Source organism: Rana temporaria, chromosome 1 (genome assembly GCF_905171775.1).
Source record: "Rana temporaria chromosome 1, aRanTem1.1, whole genome shotgun sequence".
In the NCBI taxonomy this organism is placed as follows: Eukaryota; Metazoa; Chordata; class Amphibia; order Anura; family Ranidae; genus Rana; species Rana temporaria.
In genome coordinates this window covers 547,463,933-547,485,235 of record NC_053489.1, presented here as the reverse complement: position 1 = coordinate 547,485,235, position 21,303 = coordinate 547,463,933, and the positions used below count along the sequence as shown (strand labels likewise).

The 21,303-nt window shown below is 40.3% G+C and overlaps 1 protein-coding gene across 1 annotated transcript in view; it reads right to left on the bottom strand.

The window, feature by feature from the left end:
- GALNTL6 (polypeptide N-acetylgalactosaminyltransferase like 6) overlaps nt 1-21,303 on the bottom strand; it is a 1,588,031-nt gene that overhangs the window by 199,397 nt on the left and 1,367,331 nt on the right. Inside the window, exon 7 of the mRNA XM_040333316.1 lies at nt 6,193-6,310. Coding sequence (XP_040189250.1) covers nt 6,193-6,310 — 118 coding nt within the window. The remainder of the gene's footprint in view (nt 1-6,192; nt 6,311-21,303) is intronic.

Genomic DNA, 21,303 nt, shown 5'->3' with positions numbered 1-21,303 from the left:
CTGAAAACATACTTACAAGAAGAGAGACCATACCTCAAAATTGTACTGCTGCTCCTTAATTGTCTAGCTGCATGTCCTAGACCAGGTTGTATTTCTTTTACTACAGTGTGGTCTGAAAGGAGGTCTAGCAGCTATTTTATTTCAAGGGTTAAACATTTTGAAAATGGATTTTCTAAAAGTAAACTGCAATTTATTGTCAATTGATGTACCAGTTTTGAAAATGAAATATCAAGAAAAAAAGAGGAACAGACACCAACAAGTAAAGATCTTTTATTCCACCCCAGCTGTGTTCCATGTGATTTCTCTCTTTGATAGCTTCTCACTCTGATAGAACGTGTAAAGTGCATACCAGATTTTATCTATCTGACTCCGCTAAAGTGAAATCTGTTTGCTATGTTACTGCACTTTTCATGGCATCATTGCTGTTTGCATTGCTTCACTGAATCACTCTGTACGTCTCAAATAAAACATGGTCTATCAAAGTGCCTAAGTGCCTAAGTGCCTGCCTATAAAATTCACAGATATACAGAAAAAATAATGCAAAATGTTTGATGCTTGACATCATATTTCAGTTTTTGCACATATAGTTGAGGGATACACATTTTTATTAGAAAACTTTGGTAACACTAACTTTGTCACCTCCTAATAAAAATAAATAAAAAAAACAACAAAGGTTGTTGTAGAAAAAAACGTTGAATTTGTACTTATCCCAATGTCTGTGCCTCTGATTCCAAAGAATCTTCTATATTCAACAAACTCCTGAGTATTGGATGAAAAAGATGTGTGCCATGGTCACTGTGCTTTAGTGGATGGAATCCCAGAGTGCAGCGGGGAAACCAGGCTGACATTGACACATATTTAAGTTCTAGAAGTGTGTCAGATGAAAAAGATTTAAAAAAAGTATGATAGTCGAACACACGTGCAGTGTTTGTAAATATTGATAATTTTCTTTCTCTATGATCTTTTATTACATTTTTTTTAGGAGTGACCGTGCCAATCAGGGGCATACCTAGAGCATTTGGCACCCGGGGCGGATCCAATATCTGGCACCCCCCAGGCGGGCAGGCGGCGAACCACATGTTGATGTGCTGACATCAGTGCCAAGTGGCGCCACGTGTAGCGCCTCTGTGCACTGCAGCCCGGAACCTGGAAAAATCCTTCTCCCTCTGCTTCCCCAGGCCGGCCAAGCCCTTCCTCCTCCTCTGCAAAAACAGTGCCGACTGACCCGAGGATTGTCATTCTATGTTTTTGGATGTATTTCCAGCGCTCCTTATTGTATAGACCAGACATAGGTAGGGGCAGTGACTTTTGTTTGCTGGATTGTCATTGGGTGGCCGGTGCCAGACAGGAATATATGTAACTGTCAGTGGCATACTTACTATGTGCTACAGCCAGTGGCATCACTAGGGTTGGTGTCCCGAGCTGCAGTAAAACATTGTGTCACCCTTCCCCAAACAAAAAATATTTTCCTGTTTTCTGAAAGTTTTCTCTACACAGCCCCCATACCTCTGGATCCCTTTACATTACACAGCCCCCATACCTCTGGATCTCTTTACATTACACAGCCCCCATACCTCTGGACCCCTTCACATTACACAGCCCCCACACCTCTGGACCCATTTACATTATACAGCCCCCAACACTTCTGGATTAACTGAAAGACACCATAAATGCAGGTCCCAAATGCAATGTGTTTACCTGCATTGTATCATATGGTACAGTAATACCACGCAATGCAGTTCATGTGCATCATATAACTCTTGGTGTGGGCCAGCACAATTTCAGCCCATTCAAATGAATAGTCTGAAATTGTACTGCACCTGGAAAACATGTGAATTGCATAGGAACACACAGTGTGAACCTGTATGAGTCATTGTGTGAACCGGCCCTGAGTCCTGGAGCCCAGTGCTGAAAAAATTTCAACCACCTGGCTCCACTTATTTGCCTTGCAGGGGTGCACTAGTGTGAGCACCTGGGGCGATTGGCCTGCATCTCCCAGGGTCCTGGATGCCAGGATTGTCCCCTGTGTAGCAGCCAGCATCTCTTTGAATCAGGGTTGGGGGAGAGGGTAATGTGCCAAGGGGCACTTTTGGAGGATGGAGGACTTGTGTCCCTGGGGGGTCAGATTTTCTTAATACGCCCCCCAGCAAATGCAGTACCCTCTGCCCCACACCCAAATCACTGCAAGTGTTAATTTATATCAGCTCCCCCCACGCAAGTGCCATCTATAGTGTGTGTGTGTAATAATGACAGACCTCAGATGAGCGGCACATGCATAGCAGGGTCTTGCCTCCACCCCTGCTCCTGTCTGGTTCATTGACGCTGCACTGTGTATTGCCAGTGATAAAGGTGATGGCAGCTGCCGTAAAGAGCTGAACTGATATCGCGTCGGACAGCAAACACCCTGCACAAGCTGTGCGGCGGGTACGCCCACATTAATGCGCCCCTCCTGGGAAAGTCACTGCTCCAGCAGGATTTAGCCTTCATTCACTGGCAAGCGAAGAACGGCCAACCAAGGATGTATTGTTGCGCTGGCCCTGCTGACCCCCCCAAAGTGTGGCACCCGGGGCGGACATCCCCACCCCACCGTTGGTATGCCACTGGAGCCACTTTACCTATTTGCTACTGGAGCTTTTTTTTTTTTTAATTGCACACATTTTAGATCTGAAGATTACTTAATCCCCCCCCCCCCCCAAAAAAAAAAACATTATATATATTCTGAAAGCAGAGACCCGGTATAATAAATTGAAGGAAATTGCTATTTTTTTTATGTCACACGTTAATCGTGTTACTATTTATGTAATTCATATTTTTAGTAAAAAATACACTGAAATTATTTTTTAGTGTACACAAACACAATTTAATAGAGTTTTCAAAATAAATGTTCCATTAATTACATAGATGACGAATATGTGAAGCCTCAATATTATGCAAAGGGAGGATTTTACATTTTTTTTAAACTTTATTTCTATCACTAATAGGACTCCTAATGTCACATCTGCACTTATTTAAATGGAATTGAGCCAGTCTGTGCTTGATTAGCTTCTTACCTGTCCAGAGTGGACAGAGATTGACAGCTCTGAACCCCAAAGTGCTCAGAGCTGAGCACTTATGAAATACATTTAACCATTTGTGATTAACAAATGAATGTTCACTGATATCCTGCTGCTCTCCGTCCTGACATCTGCCATGGAGGTCTTGGGCACCCGAGATAGAGAAGTAAGCTCAAGACACATGGTGGAGTCAGGCAGAGGTGGAGTATATTCACAGTAGTGTAGAAGTAATCAGGCAACTTTACAACAAACACAATGACGTCTACTAGGGAACTGGCAGTAAACGAAATCCCAGCTGCTATAGTGGCCAGGAGTTTATTTACATGCTGATAGTGCCACTGACGTAATAGTTACATTGGTGGCAGCAAAAACTTGAAATGGTTACTGGGCAATCAACATTTGCTAGAATTAATGCAGGCTCATTATATACAGTAACTCTTAGTGGCTGTACATTACCCTGAGAGAATTATGTAGAAAAGGTAAAACAGTGTTAAGCCAGCCATAGATGATTAGATTTTATTTTGGTTGCAGAAAAGAAAATCGCTTGATTCCCCCATTAACACAGTGTTGGTTGAGAAATCCCTCCCGTTGAGCTATTGTGTTCTCCTGGTGGGGAGTTGGTTTGGAGCTCTCCCTGCTGGGGGAGAACACAGTGATTATTGCTATAGCGGCTGGCAAAAATCACATGAAATGTCCGACAGGCTAATTGTACCCAAGTTAATTGATCAATCAACTTGGGTACAATCAAACTGCCCATACTTTGTTTGAATGTCGACCGAGATTCAGAACCCTCCATGGCCGGCTTTAACTGAACCAGGTAAGCTGATTTATGATAGATTAAATTCAATGAAAGTGAAATTTAAAGCTGAATTTAATCTGCTTTAATTAAATGTGTTGCTTTCCTTGGTCCTCCCTGGTTATCAATATGCTGCTGACTTTTTAAACCGAACCTTTTGATTTTTATTACATACTTTATTTTAGTGATCCCATCTGTGGCCCTTTATGCAAAACAGGGTGACCATGGCTGGCTGGAGGGGTTGACAAGAGCCCTCAGCCCTGGTGCAAGCAGTGTGTTTTCTCTTGAGAGTGATTGTATACTAATGTCAAAATGTCAGCCTGGAGGAGTGTGTGTTCCTAGGTAGAATGCATTTGCATGCAGACCACCCTAGGTAACACCCACATGTGAGGTAAGCCTCCATTATTGAAAGAACATAAATCCAATGAAAGAAACGATTCAGGGACAGTCAGACTGATGGCGAAAGACCTAGATAATGCTGGATGTGCTCAATTCTGGATATGAGACAGGCTCTAACTAACTTAGCTGCAATGTCTAATGCCCACTGTGAGCTCACAGTATACAGTAAAATCAGAGTAAGCTATTTGTGTACAGTAGAAGAGCTTGTACAATTGTGCAAGGCTGAATGTAAGGTTGACGTTTTAAAGGAAAACTGTTCTGAAAGAATATGTAGGTTACCTTTGCTGGGTTCATTCTGAAAATGCTATTTACCTGGCAATTTCTCACTTTGGTACTTTGAGTCACTGACCTTCAACAAGTAAATAGCAGGTATAGTCAGAGTAAAGTCCAAATTCTTGATCTGCATGCATGCAGATCCACCAATCAAAACCTACTCCAGATACCCAAAGCCAGATACAAGTCCAAAGGAGATCGAAGATTTGCAGTCCAGGGACCTCGCCTGTGGAATGCACTACCAACCACCATCCGACTGGAGTCGGACCACTTGGCCTTTAGGAGAAAGATTAAAACCCATCTCTTCTGAGGTCAAGGGGTTCCTTACCCATGAAATGGATACAGCGCCCAGAGGCGATTCAGTTCGCATGCGTTGCGCTTTACAAGTTTCTCACTCACTCATTCACTCATGCCCCAGGCATGTAAGAAATCTTGAAAATACGCAACTTTTTTAAGGGCCAGGGAGCTAGCATTTTCTGAAGGAAAGACATAAATGGCAGCCCCCGTATTTCGTATTTTTTTAGCAGGTATCAAACAGTAAGGATTCACAAAAGTTGATAATTACGACTAACAATAAGCTTGCGTAAATGTAGTATAAGGTTACCATACCTAAGGAAAAAAAATCCCACAACAGCTATGCCAGCTAAGTCTGTGAGAATCGCCATGGCTTCTTGTGATTAATTAGCTTCTGGGTGATATAACAAGTCTGATGCCGCGTACACACACATTTTTCATGACGTGAAAAATTTAAAAAAAATTTTCGTCTTTAAAAACGATCGTGTGTAGGCTCCAGAGAACATGCTCTAATTTTTCACGTCGTTTTTCACGTCTTTAAAAAACGGTCGTTTGTAGGCTTTAACGATGAAAAAAAAAAACGCTCATGCTCGGAAGCAAGTTATGAGATGGGAACACTCGTTCTGGTAAAACTAGCATTTGTAATGGAGATAGCACATTCGTCACGCTGTAACAGACTGAAAAGCACGAAGACTGAAAAGCGCAAATCATCTCTCACCAAACTTTTACTAACACGAAATCAGCAAAAGCAACCCAAAGGGTGGCGCCATCCAATGGAACTTTATAGTGCCGTTGTGTGTGTTGTACGTCACCGCGCTTTGCTTTTGTGTGTGAGTGTGTGTATGCAAGGCAGGCTTGACAAGAATCACGTAGAGAAAAACGTCATGTGTACACAGCATTAGAAAAGCTAGGTCATTGCCTAGGAAATACAGCTAGGGTCAAGATATGTCTGGTAAGCACCTACAGTATATAACTTGTAGCAAACCTTTAGTTGTGCGCTGTATCTAGTCTGGTGTATGCTGTTGTGCATTGGTGAATTCTATTACAATTCTGTGTGCACCAGGCAGGTGTAAATGTTGTCATGTAAAGTAGTCAGAACTCTATCCCTTCTGGGTTCAGCAAATTCTTAAATTAAATATGTCAAAGAAAATAGTGACTTTAATGGATTTCATCTAATGCTGCAATGCAGGCCAGATGACCTTTGTTCCTAGCTTTTCAAATACAGATAACAGAATGAAATGACTTTATCTAGGAGATGTACAGTGAAACATATAGCTGTCATGAGATAAATGGCAAGTGACCTAAATATAACAAGGTATAGGCATGTGAAAAACACTTTGCAGTTGTATTCAGGAATGTAAACTAGTAAGTGCTTACCTTAAAGGATATCTCATATTGCTCTCCTCCCCAGATTTCTAAGCCAGGATCGTAGCCACCCAGTTCCCAAAACCATTTCCGACTCACAGCAAACAGTCCACCGGCCATCACAGGAGATCTGAAGGAGAAGAATTTAGAGGTAAGAAAAATGCTATGTGCTTATGTACAGAAGAGGAATGTGTAGATACCAATCCAAGCATGACTCTCCAACATAATGTATATATTGACTACAGTGTAACAAACATCTAAAAAATATAGTTACCCGACACATCAACTTTTAAAACTCATATTCAGTAGTGTCAGAGACTATTTAAATTCATAAATGTGTTCATTTATACAAATGTATATATACTGATAAAAAAAAGAGGAAAATTACTATAAAGTATTAAAGTTAAATAATATAGTTATCCTTTTCAAAACATGATAAATCAGCTACGTGGATACACTTCAAGTGGTATTAAACCCCAAAATAAAAATGTTATATATTGTAGCTTAGCAGTTCTTAAATTTGATGGCTGCATTCATTTTTTAGGCTCTTCTTCCATTATTTGTACCTGGTGGTCTGGCCAGTATGTCTGTTTTTTTGTTCTTTTTTTTTTAACTTCCTTTAACACACTAAGCAGTCCAGTAAAAGGAACAGTTAGTTGGCTTGAGAAAAAATCCTTATCCCCCAAAACTGTTGCTGTAACTGCTTATACAATTGTTTTCTATAGTTCAGCTTTAATTTGTTAAAGCTGCTAGCTCATCTAAAGCTGGCAATATACAGTTAGCTTTTTCTCATTCAGGCAGCAGGCTGAATAACAAAATAAAAGAATCCTCCAGTCACACAAACAAGGTACAGTAGATGGAGGAATCCTCCCACTGGGAGATTATATTAACAGATAAACTGATCTGTGGGTGCAGCCAATCGGGTGCAATGGCTGATCGAGAAATGGTTTCCAACATGTCCCTTCAACAGAAGTCAATCAAATAAATAAATAAATAAACAGGAATGGCCACACACTAATAAAAATGTATTTGGTCCCTTTTGAAACAGACACATTTTGATCGGTGTATAGCCAGATTAACAGTATTCTCTTGCTCCACCAATAGAGTGGACAGAAAGACAATTATAGCTAGATTCAGGTACAATGGTGCAAACTTGTGGCGGCGTAGCTTAGCGTGTTTAGGCTACGCCGCCGTAAGTTAGCTAGGCAAGTACATGATTCACAATGTACTTGCCTGCTAAGTTACGGCGGCGTAGCCTAAAGCGGGCGGGCGTAAGGGCGCCTAATTCAAATGTGTGTAAGGGGGCGTGTTTTATGTTAATGGGGCTTGACCTTACGTTTTTGCCAGGTTTTTTTTTTACTGCTCATGCGTCAGGCGCCTACATTTCCCAGTGTGCATTGCGGCTAAGTACGCTGCACGGGCCTATTGATTTTGACGTGGACGTAAATGACATAAATCCCGATTTATGGACGACTTACGCAAACAACGTAAACATTTCGAATTTCGACGCGGGAATGGCGGCCATACATAACATTACTATTCCATGTAGGGCTAAGCTCTAACTTTAGGCGGCCTATCTCTAACGTAAACGGCATCAAAGTACTGCGTCGGCCGGGCGTACGTTCGTGAATTGGCGTATCTACTCATTTACATATTCTACGCCGACCGCAATGGAAGCGCCACCTAGCGGCCATCCGAAATATTGCAATCTAAGATAGGACGGCGCAAGCGTATCTCTGTTTGAGCATACACTTAAACATAAGTCAGCGTAGATTCTGGGTTAGGTCGGCTTATCTACTGATAAGCCGGCCTAACTCTTACTGAATCTACCTACAAGTGTGTTACTGGCCATATCTGCAAGTGAACATATAGGAGAAAAGCCTCAAAAACATATGCAGCCATCACATCTGAGGTTTGGTAGGCTGCGATAGATGACAATTTTGTTTTTGTTTTTTAACCTCTTTAAACCAGAGTGAGAATCAGATCAGGTTTTATACTGTACATGCAAACTATACATGTACCACATGTAAATATGATTTATCTCTCACAAACCTAACAGTACCTTCCCTGATAATGCCTTCAATTGCTTTCTTCTCATTGTCTGGGGTGAGTGTCTACCTTCTGGACTGAGATGCAGGCTCATAGAGAACACAATCATATTAATTCTAATGTCAATGCAATGGTTGGCTTGGTGTTCACAGGTGTCTCTAACAAAGATCATCCCTTGCTTGCTTTTTAAAATCAAAGAAAAAAAATACTGTCTACTGTGACATGTCAGTAATGTCAAATTGTCCAATTCTACTGGAAAAACATATTTTTTTTTAAAAGAACTCCAGTTTAAAGTATTCCGAAGCCTTAAAGTTACTGTAAAGTCTCAAGGTTTTTAGTCATTCTATGCATTAAGGTGAAAAAACTCTATCTTACTTAAGGCCAAACCAATCCTGCAAAGTGCACGAGCCTAGCGGCTCCAGCCGCTGTCTCTCTTTTCATTGGACAGATTTATAGCAGCGGGAGCCATTGGCTCCCACTGCTGCCAATCAAAACCAGTGACATGGTTTACCCCCTTTATGCCCCATACACATGTATGTTGGTCTGTCTGACAGAAACCGACTTCTGTCGGATGTGCATGCTGGAAAACAAGCCGATGACCGACTCCCAATAAGCGTTCTCAGGCAATAGCAGTCCAAGGGCCGTCCCTGTTAGAACACAACAGCTCAGCAAGGGAAATTGCTGGACTAACCTTGCATGGTTAGTACAGCGGCTCTGACCAGAGCTGCCACAAAAAAAAAAAATTAGTGTGTACCTGGCTTTAAGCTTCAGCAATAGTCTCCAATACATTAGTTCTGTGACAATCACATTAAACAATGGTGCTAGGCAGGGACATTTGCATGTGAATACCTTATAGATGCCTCCAGGTGATGTAAGAAACAATGTTACAGAATATATTTAAATTAAAATTACTTATCTAACTTTATTTAATGTATACTAAGGATGGGAGTCCTTCTTACTAACATTTTTTATGATTTGGAACTGCAGTGTTATATTCTGATCTGCTGGAGAGAACTTGCGTGGAAAAGTGACCATTAACAATGAGCTTAGATCTGGTCCAAACTTGGGTTTGGACCAAACTCATAAGGAAGTTTTCAATTCCACCTACTGCTGCTCAATCAGCTGTGACCAGGACATTCCCTTCCCTATAGTTGCACATCACAAAGGGGTGGGGATGCTTGTGGCATCATTGACCCAATATGGCTATGTGGGTTTACATGGTACACATGTCGGCTATGTGGCATCCTCTCTGTCACAAAATAAATTTTCAGAATCAAGTAAGAGATTGTAATACAAACAATACTGTATTCCATTATAATGTCTTTGTCTTGTTCTTGCTCTATAATATTCAGTCAATGCTATTCTTTATTGTAACCAATTAAATTGCTATATTGGTTATAAGCCAGCTAAGCAGAAGATCAATGAAAAAACAGAGCAGAAAAATAATTTCTTCCTGTGATATGACTTGTAGTCAATTCATCACCAGCTCAGAGGACACAAATGAATTCAGTGGTTTCCAGGCTCCCACACCAACTTTACTGTCTCAACTCTAAATGAGACTGCTGGAAACACGTACAATCATATTTTGATTATGCTCTGATCTTCATGACATTCCCTGTCAACTTTGCAATGGTGCTTGGAATAAAATTGACGGAGAACAGTGCACAGCTGACAATCAAGGGCAACAACTTTGGCAGTCTTACAGAACGTCAAATGTTTTTCAGCTATTCCTGTGTCTCATTTTCCTTTGTCAGCAGGCTACGATTTTAATGTAAAAATGGCACTATAGACCTTAAAAGCTGGACAGATGGCAACCGTAATGGCTTGCTGGTAAATAGCATTGCTTCCCCTGCAATAATTTGCTATGACCTGGTACAAACCAAGTAATAGAAACAGTTACTTTTGACAGCAAGGGTTGATCACAGCACTGCTTTTGTTGGTTTGCTGTTCATTGTTAATGACTTGACAAGAAACCTTGAAAAATGTATGCTAGGACCTATGGAGGAAATTACAGCAGTGCAAGTGATCAATTGCACATTACAATGAACTTGTTTCTCACAAAAGGATGGGATTTAAACTGCTTATTCTTTCAGTTGCAATCATGGCATATACTTCCAGCTAAGGTACGGTATCTCTCGAAAAAGGTACAATGCTAACCGTTTTATGGTGCAGAATAGGAAAACTGTCATGTCAAAGTGTCAATACATGGCAGAGTAGTCTGGTAAATTTTAGACTTTGTTAGACTAGAAAAAAACATAAAAATTATTGTATTGTTTTATATCTCATTCTAACATTAGATTGTGTTTTTATACGGTATATAAAATTTTTTTTATATATAAAAATGTTCATAAAAAAAATGGACTAAAACATGTCTGAACTTGGTCAGATTTTACAACACAGTTCCAATGCCAAGCCTGTCTATTATCCACCTGGAACCACTGTGTACCACCACTCCTTCTATCTTATGAACAGGCTAAAAATCCTGCAGGAGCACAATGTACTAACACACATACTACACATACATACTTTAACCACTTAAGCCCCGGACCTTTAGGCAGCTAAATGCCCAGGCCAGGTTTTGCGATTCGGCACTGCGTCGCTTTAACAGACAATTGCGCGGTCGTGCGACGTGGCTCCCGAACAACATTGATGTCCTTTTTTCCCCACAAATAGAGCTTTCTTTTGGTGGTATTTGATCACCTCTGCGGTTTTTATTTTTTGTGCTATAAACAAAAATAGAGCGACAATTTTGAAAAAAAACCACTATTTTTTACTTTTTGCTATAATAAATATCCCCCAAAAACATATATAAAAATGTGTTTTTCCTCAGTTTAGGCCGATACGTATTCTTCTACCTATTTTTGGTAAAAAAATCGCAATAGGCGTTTATCGATTGGTTTGCGCAAAATTTATAGCTTTTACAAAATAGGGGATAGTTTTATTGCATTTTCATTAATAATTTTTTTTTTACTACTAATGGCGGCGATCAGCGATTTTTTTCGTGACTGCGACATTATGGCGGACACTTCGGACAATTTTGACACATTTTTGGGACCATTGTCATTTTCACAGCAAAAAATGCATTTAAATTGCATTGTTTATTGTGAAAATGACAGTTGCAGTTTGGGAGTTAACCACAGGGGGCGCTGTAGGAGTTAGTGTTCACTTAGTGTGTGTTTACAACTGTAGGGGGGTGTGACTGTAGGACTGACGTCATCGATCGAGTCTCCCTATATAAGGGATCACTCGATCGATGCAGCGCCATAGTGAAGCACGGGGAAGCCGTGTTTACATACGGCTCTCCCCGTTCTTCAGCTCCGGGGAGCGATCGCGACGGAGCGGCTATAAACGAATAGCCGCGCCGTCGTCCCGGATCGCTCCCCGTGGGAATCCGACCGCTGCATGTAGCGCGGGGGGGTCCCGATCGGACCCCCCACCCGCTAGAAGGCAAGGACGTACATGTACGCCCATTTGCCTGTACGTGCCATTCTGTGGACGTACATTTACATGCGGCGGTCGGGAAGTGGATATACAGTGCCTTGCGAAAGTATTCGGCCCCCTTGAAACCTTTTGCCACATTTCAGGCTTCAAACATAAAGATATAAAATTGTATTTTTTTTTGAAGAATCAACAACAAGTGGGACACAATCATGAAGTGAAACAAAATTTATTGGATATTTCGATTTTTTTTAACAAATAAAAACTGAAAAATTGGGCGTGCAAAATTATTCAGCACCCTTAAGTTAATACTTTGTAGCGCCACCTTTTGCTGCGATTACAGCTGTAAGTCGCTTGGGGTATGTCTCTATCAGTTTTGCACATCGAGAGACTAAAATGTTTGCCCATTCCTCCTTGCAAAACAGCTCAAGCTCAGTGAGGTTGGATGGAGAGCGTTTGTGAACAGCAGTTTTCAGTTCTTTTCACAGATTCTCGGTTGGAGCAGCTAAACTGTACGACGCTGCAATCATACATTTCCGGACGAATGTTCCGCCTACAAGCTATAGTAGAATTCTAATGTTGTAGTAATAATTATATTTATAAATTATTATTACTAGTCAACCAGCATTCAAATTCTTCTATAGCCTATGGGCTAAGCATTTGACCGGAAATGTACGATTACGGCATCATACATTGTTTAGCTGTTTGTCGATTCTGTCGAACTTTCGACAGACACCATAAGCCTTCAATGACAGATTCGACGTTTGTATGTTTTTCACTGCTTTGTCGAATCTTCGTCATTCATGTTGAATGGTCTACCCCAACACTGTCTCTATAATATTTTTTCTCTATGTCGAATCTTTCCTGTCTATGTAGAATAATCTTGTACTAATAGAGTTAGGTTAGGCACATTCGACCACAGATTCGATAGACACAGATTGCTATTGTCAGCGTCATGTTGAATCTTCTATCTATATCGAACTGTTGTAGCAACGAAAACGAAAATAAAGCATTTTTTTATGTCAGCTCTTTCAGATTTCGGATTCTGCGCGTTCGTTTGTTTAAACAATAACGTAAATACCCAAAATTCGGACGAAAATGCATTCGGATGAAAACGAATTCACATGTCTAAATAAATTGCTGTTTGCCCTTTTTTTCTGATAAACCAGCATATAACAATCCTACATAGTTACCTTTGTTTATGAGGGGGCTGGAGAGCTGTGTTTGCCAAAATTAACCCTGCCTGTATTGCGCTGTCAGACGTCGTTATTTCTAAACTATATTTAAACACTGTGGCCTAGATTCACGTAGGGCGGCTTTACGTTGAGCTGGCGTAGCGTATCTTATTTACGCTACGCCGCCGCTACTTAGAGAGGCAAGTGCTGTATGCACAAAGCACTTGCGTCCTAAGTTACGGCGGCGTAGCATAAATCGGCCGGCGTAAGCGCATGTAATTCAAAGTAGGCAGGTCGTGGGCGTGTTGTATTTAAATTAAGCATGACCCCATGTAGATGCATGGCCAAACTAATAGCGCATGCGCGCGCATGCTCAGTATCACGTCGTATTTACGCCCAAAGATACGCCGGCTCAATGCCTGTGACGTGAACGTAACCTACGCACAGCCCTATGCACGTACGACTTACGTAAGCAACGTAAAAAGATACGCGTGTTCCGACGTCCATACCTTGCATGGGCTGCGCCACCTAGAGACCTGCTTTATTTTTACGCCGGCGTATGTCTTACGTAAACGGCGTAACTAATTGCGACGGGCGTACGTACATTCGTGAAACGGCGTATCTTGCTCATTTACATATTCAACGCATATTTACATATTCAACGCGGAAATCAACGGAAGCGCCACCTAGCGGCCAGCGTAAATATGCACCCCAAGATACGACGGCGTAGGAGACTTACGCCGCTCGTATCTTGGCCAAATCTATGCGTCTATGAATCAGGCGCATAGATACGATGGCAGCCATTCGGACTTACGACGGCGTATCTGGAGATACGCCATCGTAAGTCTTTGAGAATCTGGGCCTGTCTGTCCTAACAAAAGGTTAATGTTTTAGACATTCGCCTACTACATTTTGTGTTAATGAAAGAAAGCTTAAGCTGGCCATGGATAGATCTTTTTTTTATTCAGCCAGTGGGCTGCACAAAAAAAAAAAAAAAAATACACTGTATGCAGTGTTGATCAAAGGAGAAGGTTCCAACATTCTCAATTGAGAGAAGCCAATTATTAGATCTTGAGATAGAATGACCAAAGATGGGTCGCAATTCGGCTAGTCTCTGCTGAAGCAGATACTTTTTCATTCTTCTATGGCCAGCTATGGTCTGTATTTTGAGGCATAGTTAAGGGATAGGGAGAAAGACGGCAAGCCGCGAAGAGTGTTGCAAGTTTTGTTAGTAAAAAAAGTAAAAAAGCAAAAATACAAACTGACATCTCTGGTATTAAGCACTGAAACAAGCTCTGATGAGGCTGATGAAGGAGGCAAAGTTTGGTCTGCATTCTGATTGGTCCCAGCACCCTGGATAGTTGACCTGGATAGTCCCTCTTGACGGTTTGCTTGGAATTCTGCCCTAGCTTCACTGTGCTCCTCTTAAGCCTCTTTCACGCGTTTTTCAAGCGTTATTCGAGCGTTTTTCAAGCGTTATTCGAGCGTTATTTGAGCGTTTTTCTAGCATTTTTTGAGCGTTATTCGAGCGAGGCCTCATCTGCAATCCCAATGTGCTGGTAAAGCACTGCTAAGACCCTAACATTTTAGGGTGTTTTTGCAGTGCCTCAGCGTGAAAGGGCAAGGCGTTTTTACAGCAATTTCAATTCATTTCAATGTAGAGGGGCGTTTTTGGAGCGTTTTTTTTCAGCGCCCAAAAGCTGCTCCAAAGATGCTGCTTGCAGAACTCAGTATGAAAGGGTCCATTCAGATGCATGGAGAGCGTTTTATGATTGTTTTAATAGCGCTATTTTTAACGCTAAAACGCTGTAAAAATGCTTCAGTGTGAAAGGGGTCTTAGTGGCTCTTTTGTGAACTGGATTTGGAACTGATGAATTTGAAATGGAGCTTAGGTTTCAGTGCTTAACACGGAAATGTCTTTGAGTGCCTAAGCTTTGTATTTTAACTTGTTTTTACTAATATTACTTGCTACACTATTGGCAACTTGGCTTCTCTCTTCCCATCCCTTTTCTTTCTTGCAGTGTTTTGGTTCCCAGCCCACTCAAAAGGCATCCCTTCCCTAGCCAGCTGTGTTAGCAATAGACTCATTAACTAGTATTGATACCTCCGGGATGGTATACATTTTATATAGATACACACACATATATATATATATATATATATATATATATATATATATATATATATATATATATATATATATATATATATATATATATGTATATATATATGTATATATATATGTATATATATATATATATATATATATATGTATATATATATGTATATATATATGTATATATATATATATATATATGTATGTATATATATATATATATATATATATATATATATATATATATATATATTTTTTTGTTTCTCTGGTTAATTTATGATGATTTCTTCATTTATATGTACATATATTTTTTGGTTCACATGCTGATGGGTTAAAGTCAATATGAATTCCCTATACACCATTCAATTAAGATTAAATCTTGAGATCTGTGATTGAAATCTTTCCTCTGGATCTAGAAAGTGCAGTGCAGGGTGCTGGTGTCTTCTTTTGAGACTGAATCACTCTGATATTGTTAAGAAATGCTTGCAATCAGCAATGCAGTCTACTGCTGAGAAACATCTAACAGGTAAGAAATATTATTTAAAAAAAAGGTTTTCTATACTGTATGAATGGGAACACATAACAAACTAATCATGAGAGTTTCTAAAATTTGATTGCAAAAGTGTAAATACACTTTAGGCCGCGTACACACGATCGGTCATAACCGATGAAAATGGACCGAAGGACCGTTTCATCGGTTAACCGATGAAGCTGACTGATGGTCTGATGTGCCTACACACCATCAGTTAAAAAAACGATTGTGTCAGAACGCGGTGACGTAAAACACAGAACGTGCTGAAAAAAACAAAGTTCAATGCTTCCAAGCATGCGTCGACTTGATTCTGAGCATGCGCGGCCTTTTGACTGATGCTTTTGCATACTAACGATCGGTTTTGACCCATCGGTTAGGCGTCCATCTGTCAAATTTTAAAGTAAGTTCTCTTTTTTTTGACTGAAGGATAACTGACCGATGGGACCCACACACGATCGATTTGGACCGATTAACGGTCCTTCTGTTCGTTTTTATCGTTTTTGACTGGGATGACCAGTGTGTGTTGTGAAAAAAGCCTGCAAGCAGGATGTTCTGGAAAAGCCTGCAGTTCTAAGCTGACCCAAAATGTTTCATAAATAGCCAGGAGGCTTGAGGTTTTGTTGTATACTGGACTGTGCTATCACAGCTTTGTGCGATGGAAACTCTTTTGCTTTATGTTTGATTCAACATTGATGAATTAACATGGGTAGGATATTCCTAAATGCCCTTTGACATCTGGGCTACCTCTCTGTGAGCTCTGCATTTGAAACTCACCATATATATATGAATGCACTGTAAATTATAGTCTGCCATTGTTTCTGTAGACACATATTACTTTTAAAATATTTTTTTTACAACAAAGAAACATCAAGAAACAAACAGAAACAAATTGTGATAGTACTTCCTCTAAAAAAAGCAACCCAGTGATGATGAGCACTAGACTCTTTGACCTTTGACTCAGGAAAAGCTATGACTTAAAGGATAACGTCCCCTTTCTGAACATGTTACACCCATATTTAGGGTGTAACATGTAACATGTTCAGCATCATTTCACGTTACAGACGCAGCAGCCCCTGCACCCCTCAATCCCCCGTTTGACAGCGAGCAGGGGATCTTCCCCCTTTTGCTCGCTGTCTCAATTTTTTTAAATTAGGGTGGTGTTTTTAAAATCAGGGAGTTTTGTGAATGTGAAAACTACAAGTACTGACAGCCTTTGCCACTGTTGGCATGTAGATCTTAATGAACCACCAGAGCGCTGGTGAGTGCTATAGATAGTTCTTGTTGATGCAGTTTTTTTCATTGTTATATGCAGTGTGTAACTGCCTGCTCGTATGCGTTACAAGCTGACAACACAGACTGTCTGCAAGACCATCTTGCATCTCCTGATCGTGTGTACAATGATTTGCAGGCTTATAGCAAAAAAATAATAAGTGCAATTTTTTACTGCAAAATAAAATGTGCATTTGTTTTATTTATTTTTTATCATTTAAGTTATCATTTAAGCGGAGAAGCAATGGCCAATTTTCCTGATACCTAAAAGAAAGCAAGTAAGGTTCTTGTTTTGTGCCTGGTGAACTGATAAAAGGCCTACTTAAAGCGGAGGTCCACCCTAAAAAAAAATTGCCAAAAAAGGCTACAAAAAATTAGAATTTTTTTTTTACTTACCAGAAATGGCTGTTACTAGGCAGATGCCCTTTACACACGATCGGTTCATCCAATGAAAACGGTCTGATGGATTTTTTCATCAGATATCCGACAAAGCTGATTTTCATCAGTCTTGCCTACACACCATCAGTTAAAAAACCTGTTTTCATCAGACGAACCGATCGTGTGTACGCGGCATTAATCTGCTACTTCCTCATCCGCGGTGGTATTCTTTCTTCTCCTTTTTTTTCTTCTCTTTTTTTTTTAAAGGCCGGATCTCCGCTTTAATATACCTGTCTCACATTAAGGTAAGACAAGTAAACTGAGGTTTAAAATAAATATAAAAATAAGTAATCCACATGGGTCTTGGGAAGTCGTATGCCCTGTACACACGATCAGTTTTTCTGAAAGGAAAATCACGTTTTTTTTCCAGCAGGAAAACTGCTCAAAATTGTCATGCATACACACGGTCACTCAAATCTTGGCTGAAATTCCGAACATCAAGAACGCGGTGACGTACAACAAATTCAGACGAGCCGAGATCAATGAAGTTCAATAGGCAGTTCGACTCTTCTGCTTGATTCTGAGCATGCACAGGTTTTTTTTTGCGTGTCGTAATTGCATACAGACGAATGTGATAGGAATGTTTCCTGTCAGGAAAATTGAGATCCTGCTCTCAATCTTTTCTTTGACAGAGAAAGTGTGATGGAGCATACACACGATCGGTTTTCCTGACAAAAGCCTCACATCATACTTTTCATGTCAGGAAAATTGATCGTGTGCACGAGGCATTAGGGTCTTCCTTTCTCTGTTAAAATGTTGAAGTTGGTAAGTGAAAACAAAGAATTTCAGTGATGGAATGATATGAGGAGTTCCAAAATAAGGCCAACTGCCATTGTCAGTAGAAAGCCATGTGCCGACATTTCATCTTCATTAGACTCTCTGTAATGCAGATTGGGAATACAGCTGCAAGAGATCCCCTCACAATGTGGGATTATATAGAAAAAAACACAAACCTCTTCTGGGAAACCCAGTCACTGAATTCCCAGAAAAAAACATACAGTTGCAAGAAAAAGTATGTGAATCCTTTTCGAATGATATGGATTTCTGCACAAATTGGTCATAAAATGTGATCTGATCTTCATCTAAGTCACAACAATAGACATTCACAGTCTGCCTAAACTAATAACACACAAGTAATTAAATGTTACCATGTTTTTATTGAACACACCATGTAAACATTCACAGTGCAGGTGGAAAAAGTATGTGAACCCCTAGACTAATGACATCTCCAAGAGCTAATTGGAGTAAGGTGTCAGCCAACTGGAGTCCAATCAATGAGAGGAGATTGCAGGTGTTGGTTACAGCTGCCCTGCCCTATAAAAAACACACACCAGTTCTGGCTTTGCTTTTCACAAGAAACATTGCCTGATGTGAACGATGCCTCGCACAAAAGAGCTCTCAGAAGACTTACGATTAAGAATTGTTGACTTGCATAAAGCTGGAAAGGGTTATACAAGTATCTCCAAAAGCCTTGCTGTTCATCAGTCCACGATAAGACAAATTGTCTATAAATGGAGAAAGTTCAGCACTGCTGCTACTCTCCCTAGGAGTGGCCATCCTGTAAAGATGACTGCAAGGGCACAGCACAGACTGCTCAATGAGGTGAAGAAGAATCCTAGAGTGTCAGCTAAAGACTTACAAAAGTCTCTGGCATATGCTGTTAGAGAATCTACAATACATAAAACACTAAACAAGAATTGATTTCATGGGAGAATACCACAGAGGAAGCCACTGCTGTCCAAAAAAAACATTGATGCACATTTCCAGTTTGCACAAGAGCGCCTGGATGTTCCACAGCAGTACTGGCAAAATATTCTGTGGACTGATGAAACCAAAGTTGAGTTGTTTGGAAGAAACACACAACACTATGAGTGGAGAAAAAGAGGCACAGCACTCCAACATCAAAACATCATCCCAACTGTGAAGTATGGTGGTGGGGGCATCATGGTTTGGGGCTGCTTTGCTGCGTCAGGGCCTGGACAGATTGCTATCATCAAAGGAAAAATGAATTCCCAAGTTTATCAAGAAATTTTGCAGGAGAATTTAAGGCCATCTGTTCACTAGCTGAAGCTCAACAGAAGATGGGTGTTGCAACAGGACAACAACCCAAAGCATAGAGGTAAATCAACAACAGAATGGCTTAAACAGAAGAAAATACGCCTTCTGGAGTGGCCCAGTCAGAGTCCTGACCTCAACCCGATTGAGATGCTGTGGCATGACCTCACGAAAGTGATTCACACTAGACATCCCAAGAATATTGCTAAACTGAAACAGTTCTGTAAAGAGCAATGGTCAAGAATTACTCCTGACCGTTGTGCATGTCTGATCTGCACCTACAGGAAACGTTTGGTTGAAGTTATTGCTGCCAAATGAGGTTCAACCAGTTATTAAATCCAAGGGTTCACAATCTTTTTCCACCTGCACTGTGAATGTTTACATGGTGTGTTCAATAAAAAACTTGGTAACATTTAATTCTTTGTGTGTTATTAGTTTAAGCAGACTGTGATTGTCTATTGTTGTGACTTAAATGAAGATCAAATCATATTTTATGACCAATTTGTGCAGAAATCCATATCATTCCAAAAGGATTCACATACTTTTCTTGCAAATGTAATTCAAATGTGATTTTCCTTAGTACTGGTTAATTCTGCAGAGTATCATAGGCCATACTCTCAAAGGAGATTGCAGTTTAAAGACTATAACCATACTTATGTACACTTATGCCTCACCCACAAATGTACACAGGGTAAAGCTCCTCAATATTTAAGCGAGAAAATAAAACCCTACGTCACCAAGCGCGTGCTCCGATCAACCAACCAAAACCTTCTCCAAATCCCCAAATCTCACTACAAATCTAAGGGAGAACGTAGATTCTCGGTCCAAGGACCACGGCTCTGGAATGCTCTACCCACGACCATCCGCTTGGAAGAAAACCATCGGGTTTTTAGGAAAAAACTGAAGACCCACCTCTTCTGAAAGACCTGTACAACTCTGGATGCCAAGCACCTTGAGGCGATTAAGTTCGCATTTGTTGCGCTATATAAGTTTCTTACTCACTCACTCACTCACTAGTAGCAAGTTGGATGGGCACCTATAGTACATCTTGCGATTGGGTGATTTGGACTGACATTGAACAACTAACAAGGTAGAGTGAAAAGAAAATCTTCTTTTTCTAAATTTTTTGATTGTTTGAATAAATTGGAGCCCTCAGAGATTGTTAGCACAGATGCAGAAAGCACATATACAAACTCTAATAGCCTCCTGGATGCCATATTAATAAATATAAGGTGTAATTTAACTTGCCCACTGGCTTCCTGGATTCAAGTCAAGACCAAAATATCAGTTTGGGTGGAGCTAATTTTCAAAGAAAACGTGCAAAATGTGGAAAATGTCTGTGACAGACAATTGTCCTTTTTTGCTTTTAGATGCTGATTTGCTGTGCTAGTTTTAGATGTTCAGAATACTGCTGCAAGACTGTAATGTGACTACAAACTCAGCGAATGTAGCAGATTATTGCTGTTAGAGCTCAACGGCTGCTGGTTTCAGATTTTTACTCTTCAATATAGCCAATTTTGTAGGTAACAAAATGGACATAAATACTCTATCTTAACTCTTATTTTTGGCCTGACTGGACTTCTCTTTTAATTGCACACTGCAGTACTGAACTGTATCCAGATGCTCGGCTGTTCCTCACATTTAGCTTCAGCTGAGGAAGCAGCAGATGATCTGAAGAGAATAACATCAGACTGATTTACTCTCTAGTGGCTACATTGTGCTAAGCACCATGTTCCAAAATGAATTAAAATAATTCAGATGTAAAGTTAATCCACTTTTTAATTCTTGTCTACACCCGTCTTGTCTTTTACAATTACTTTATGGAAAGTCAGTGAAGTCTGCTTACATGGGAGATTAGACAGAGGCTTTTTGCATTTTAATTGTTTTTAAGCATTTTGTGTAACCTAACAACCATTTCATTTTTATGCATTAGCAAATTATGTATTTTGATTTTGTCTTGAAGTTATTGACACAACAAAATTAAAGTGTAATGGGGTTGTGCTATGCCTGGCTCTGAATGACTGTTGAAAGCCAATCAGCTCTCATTACTC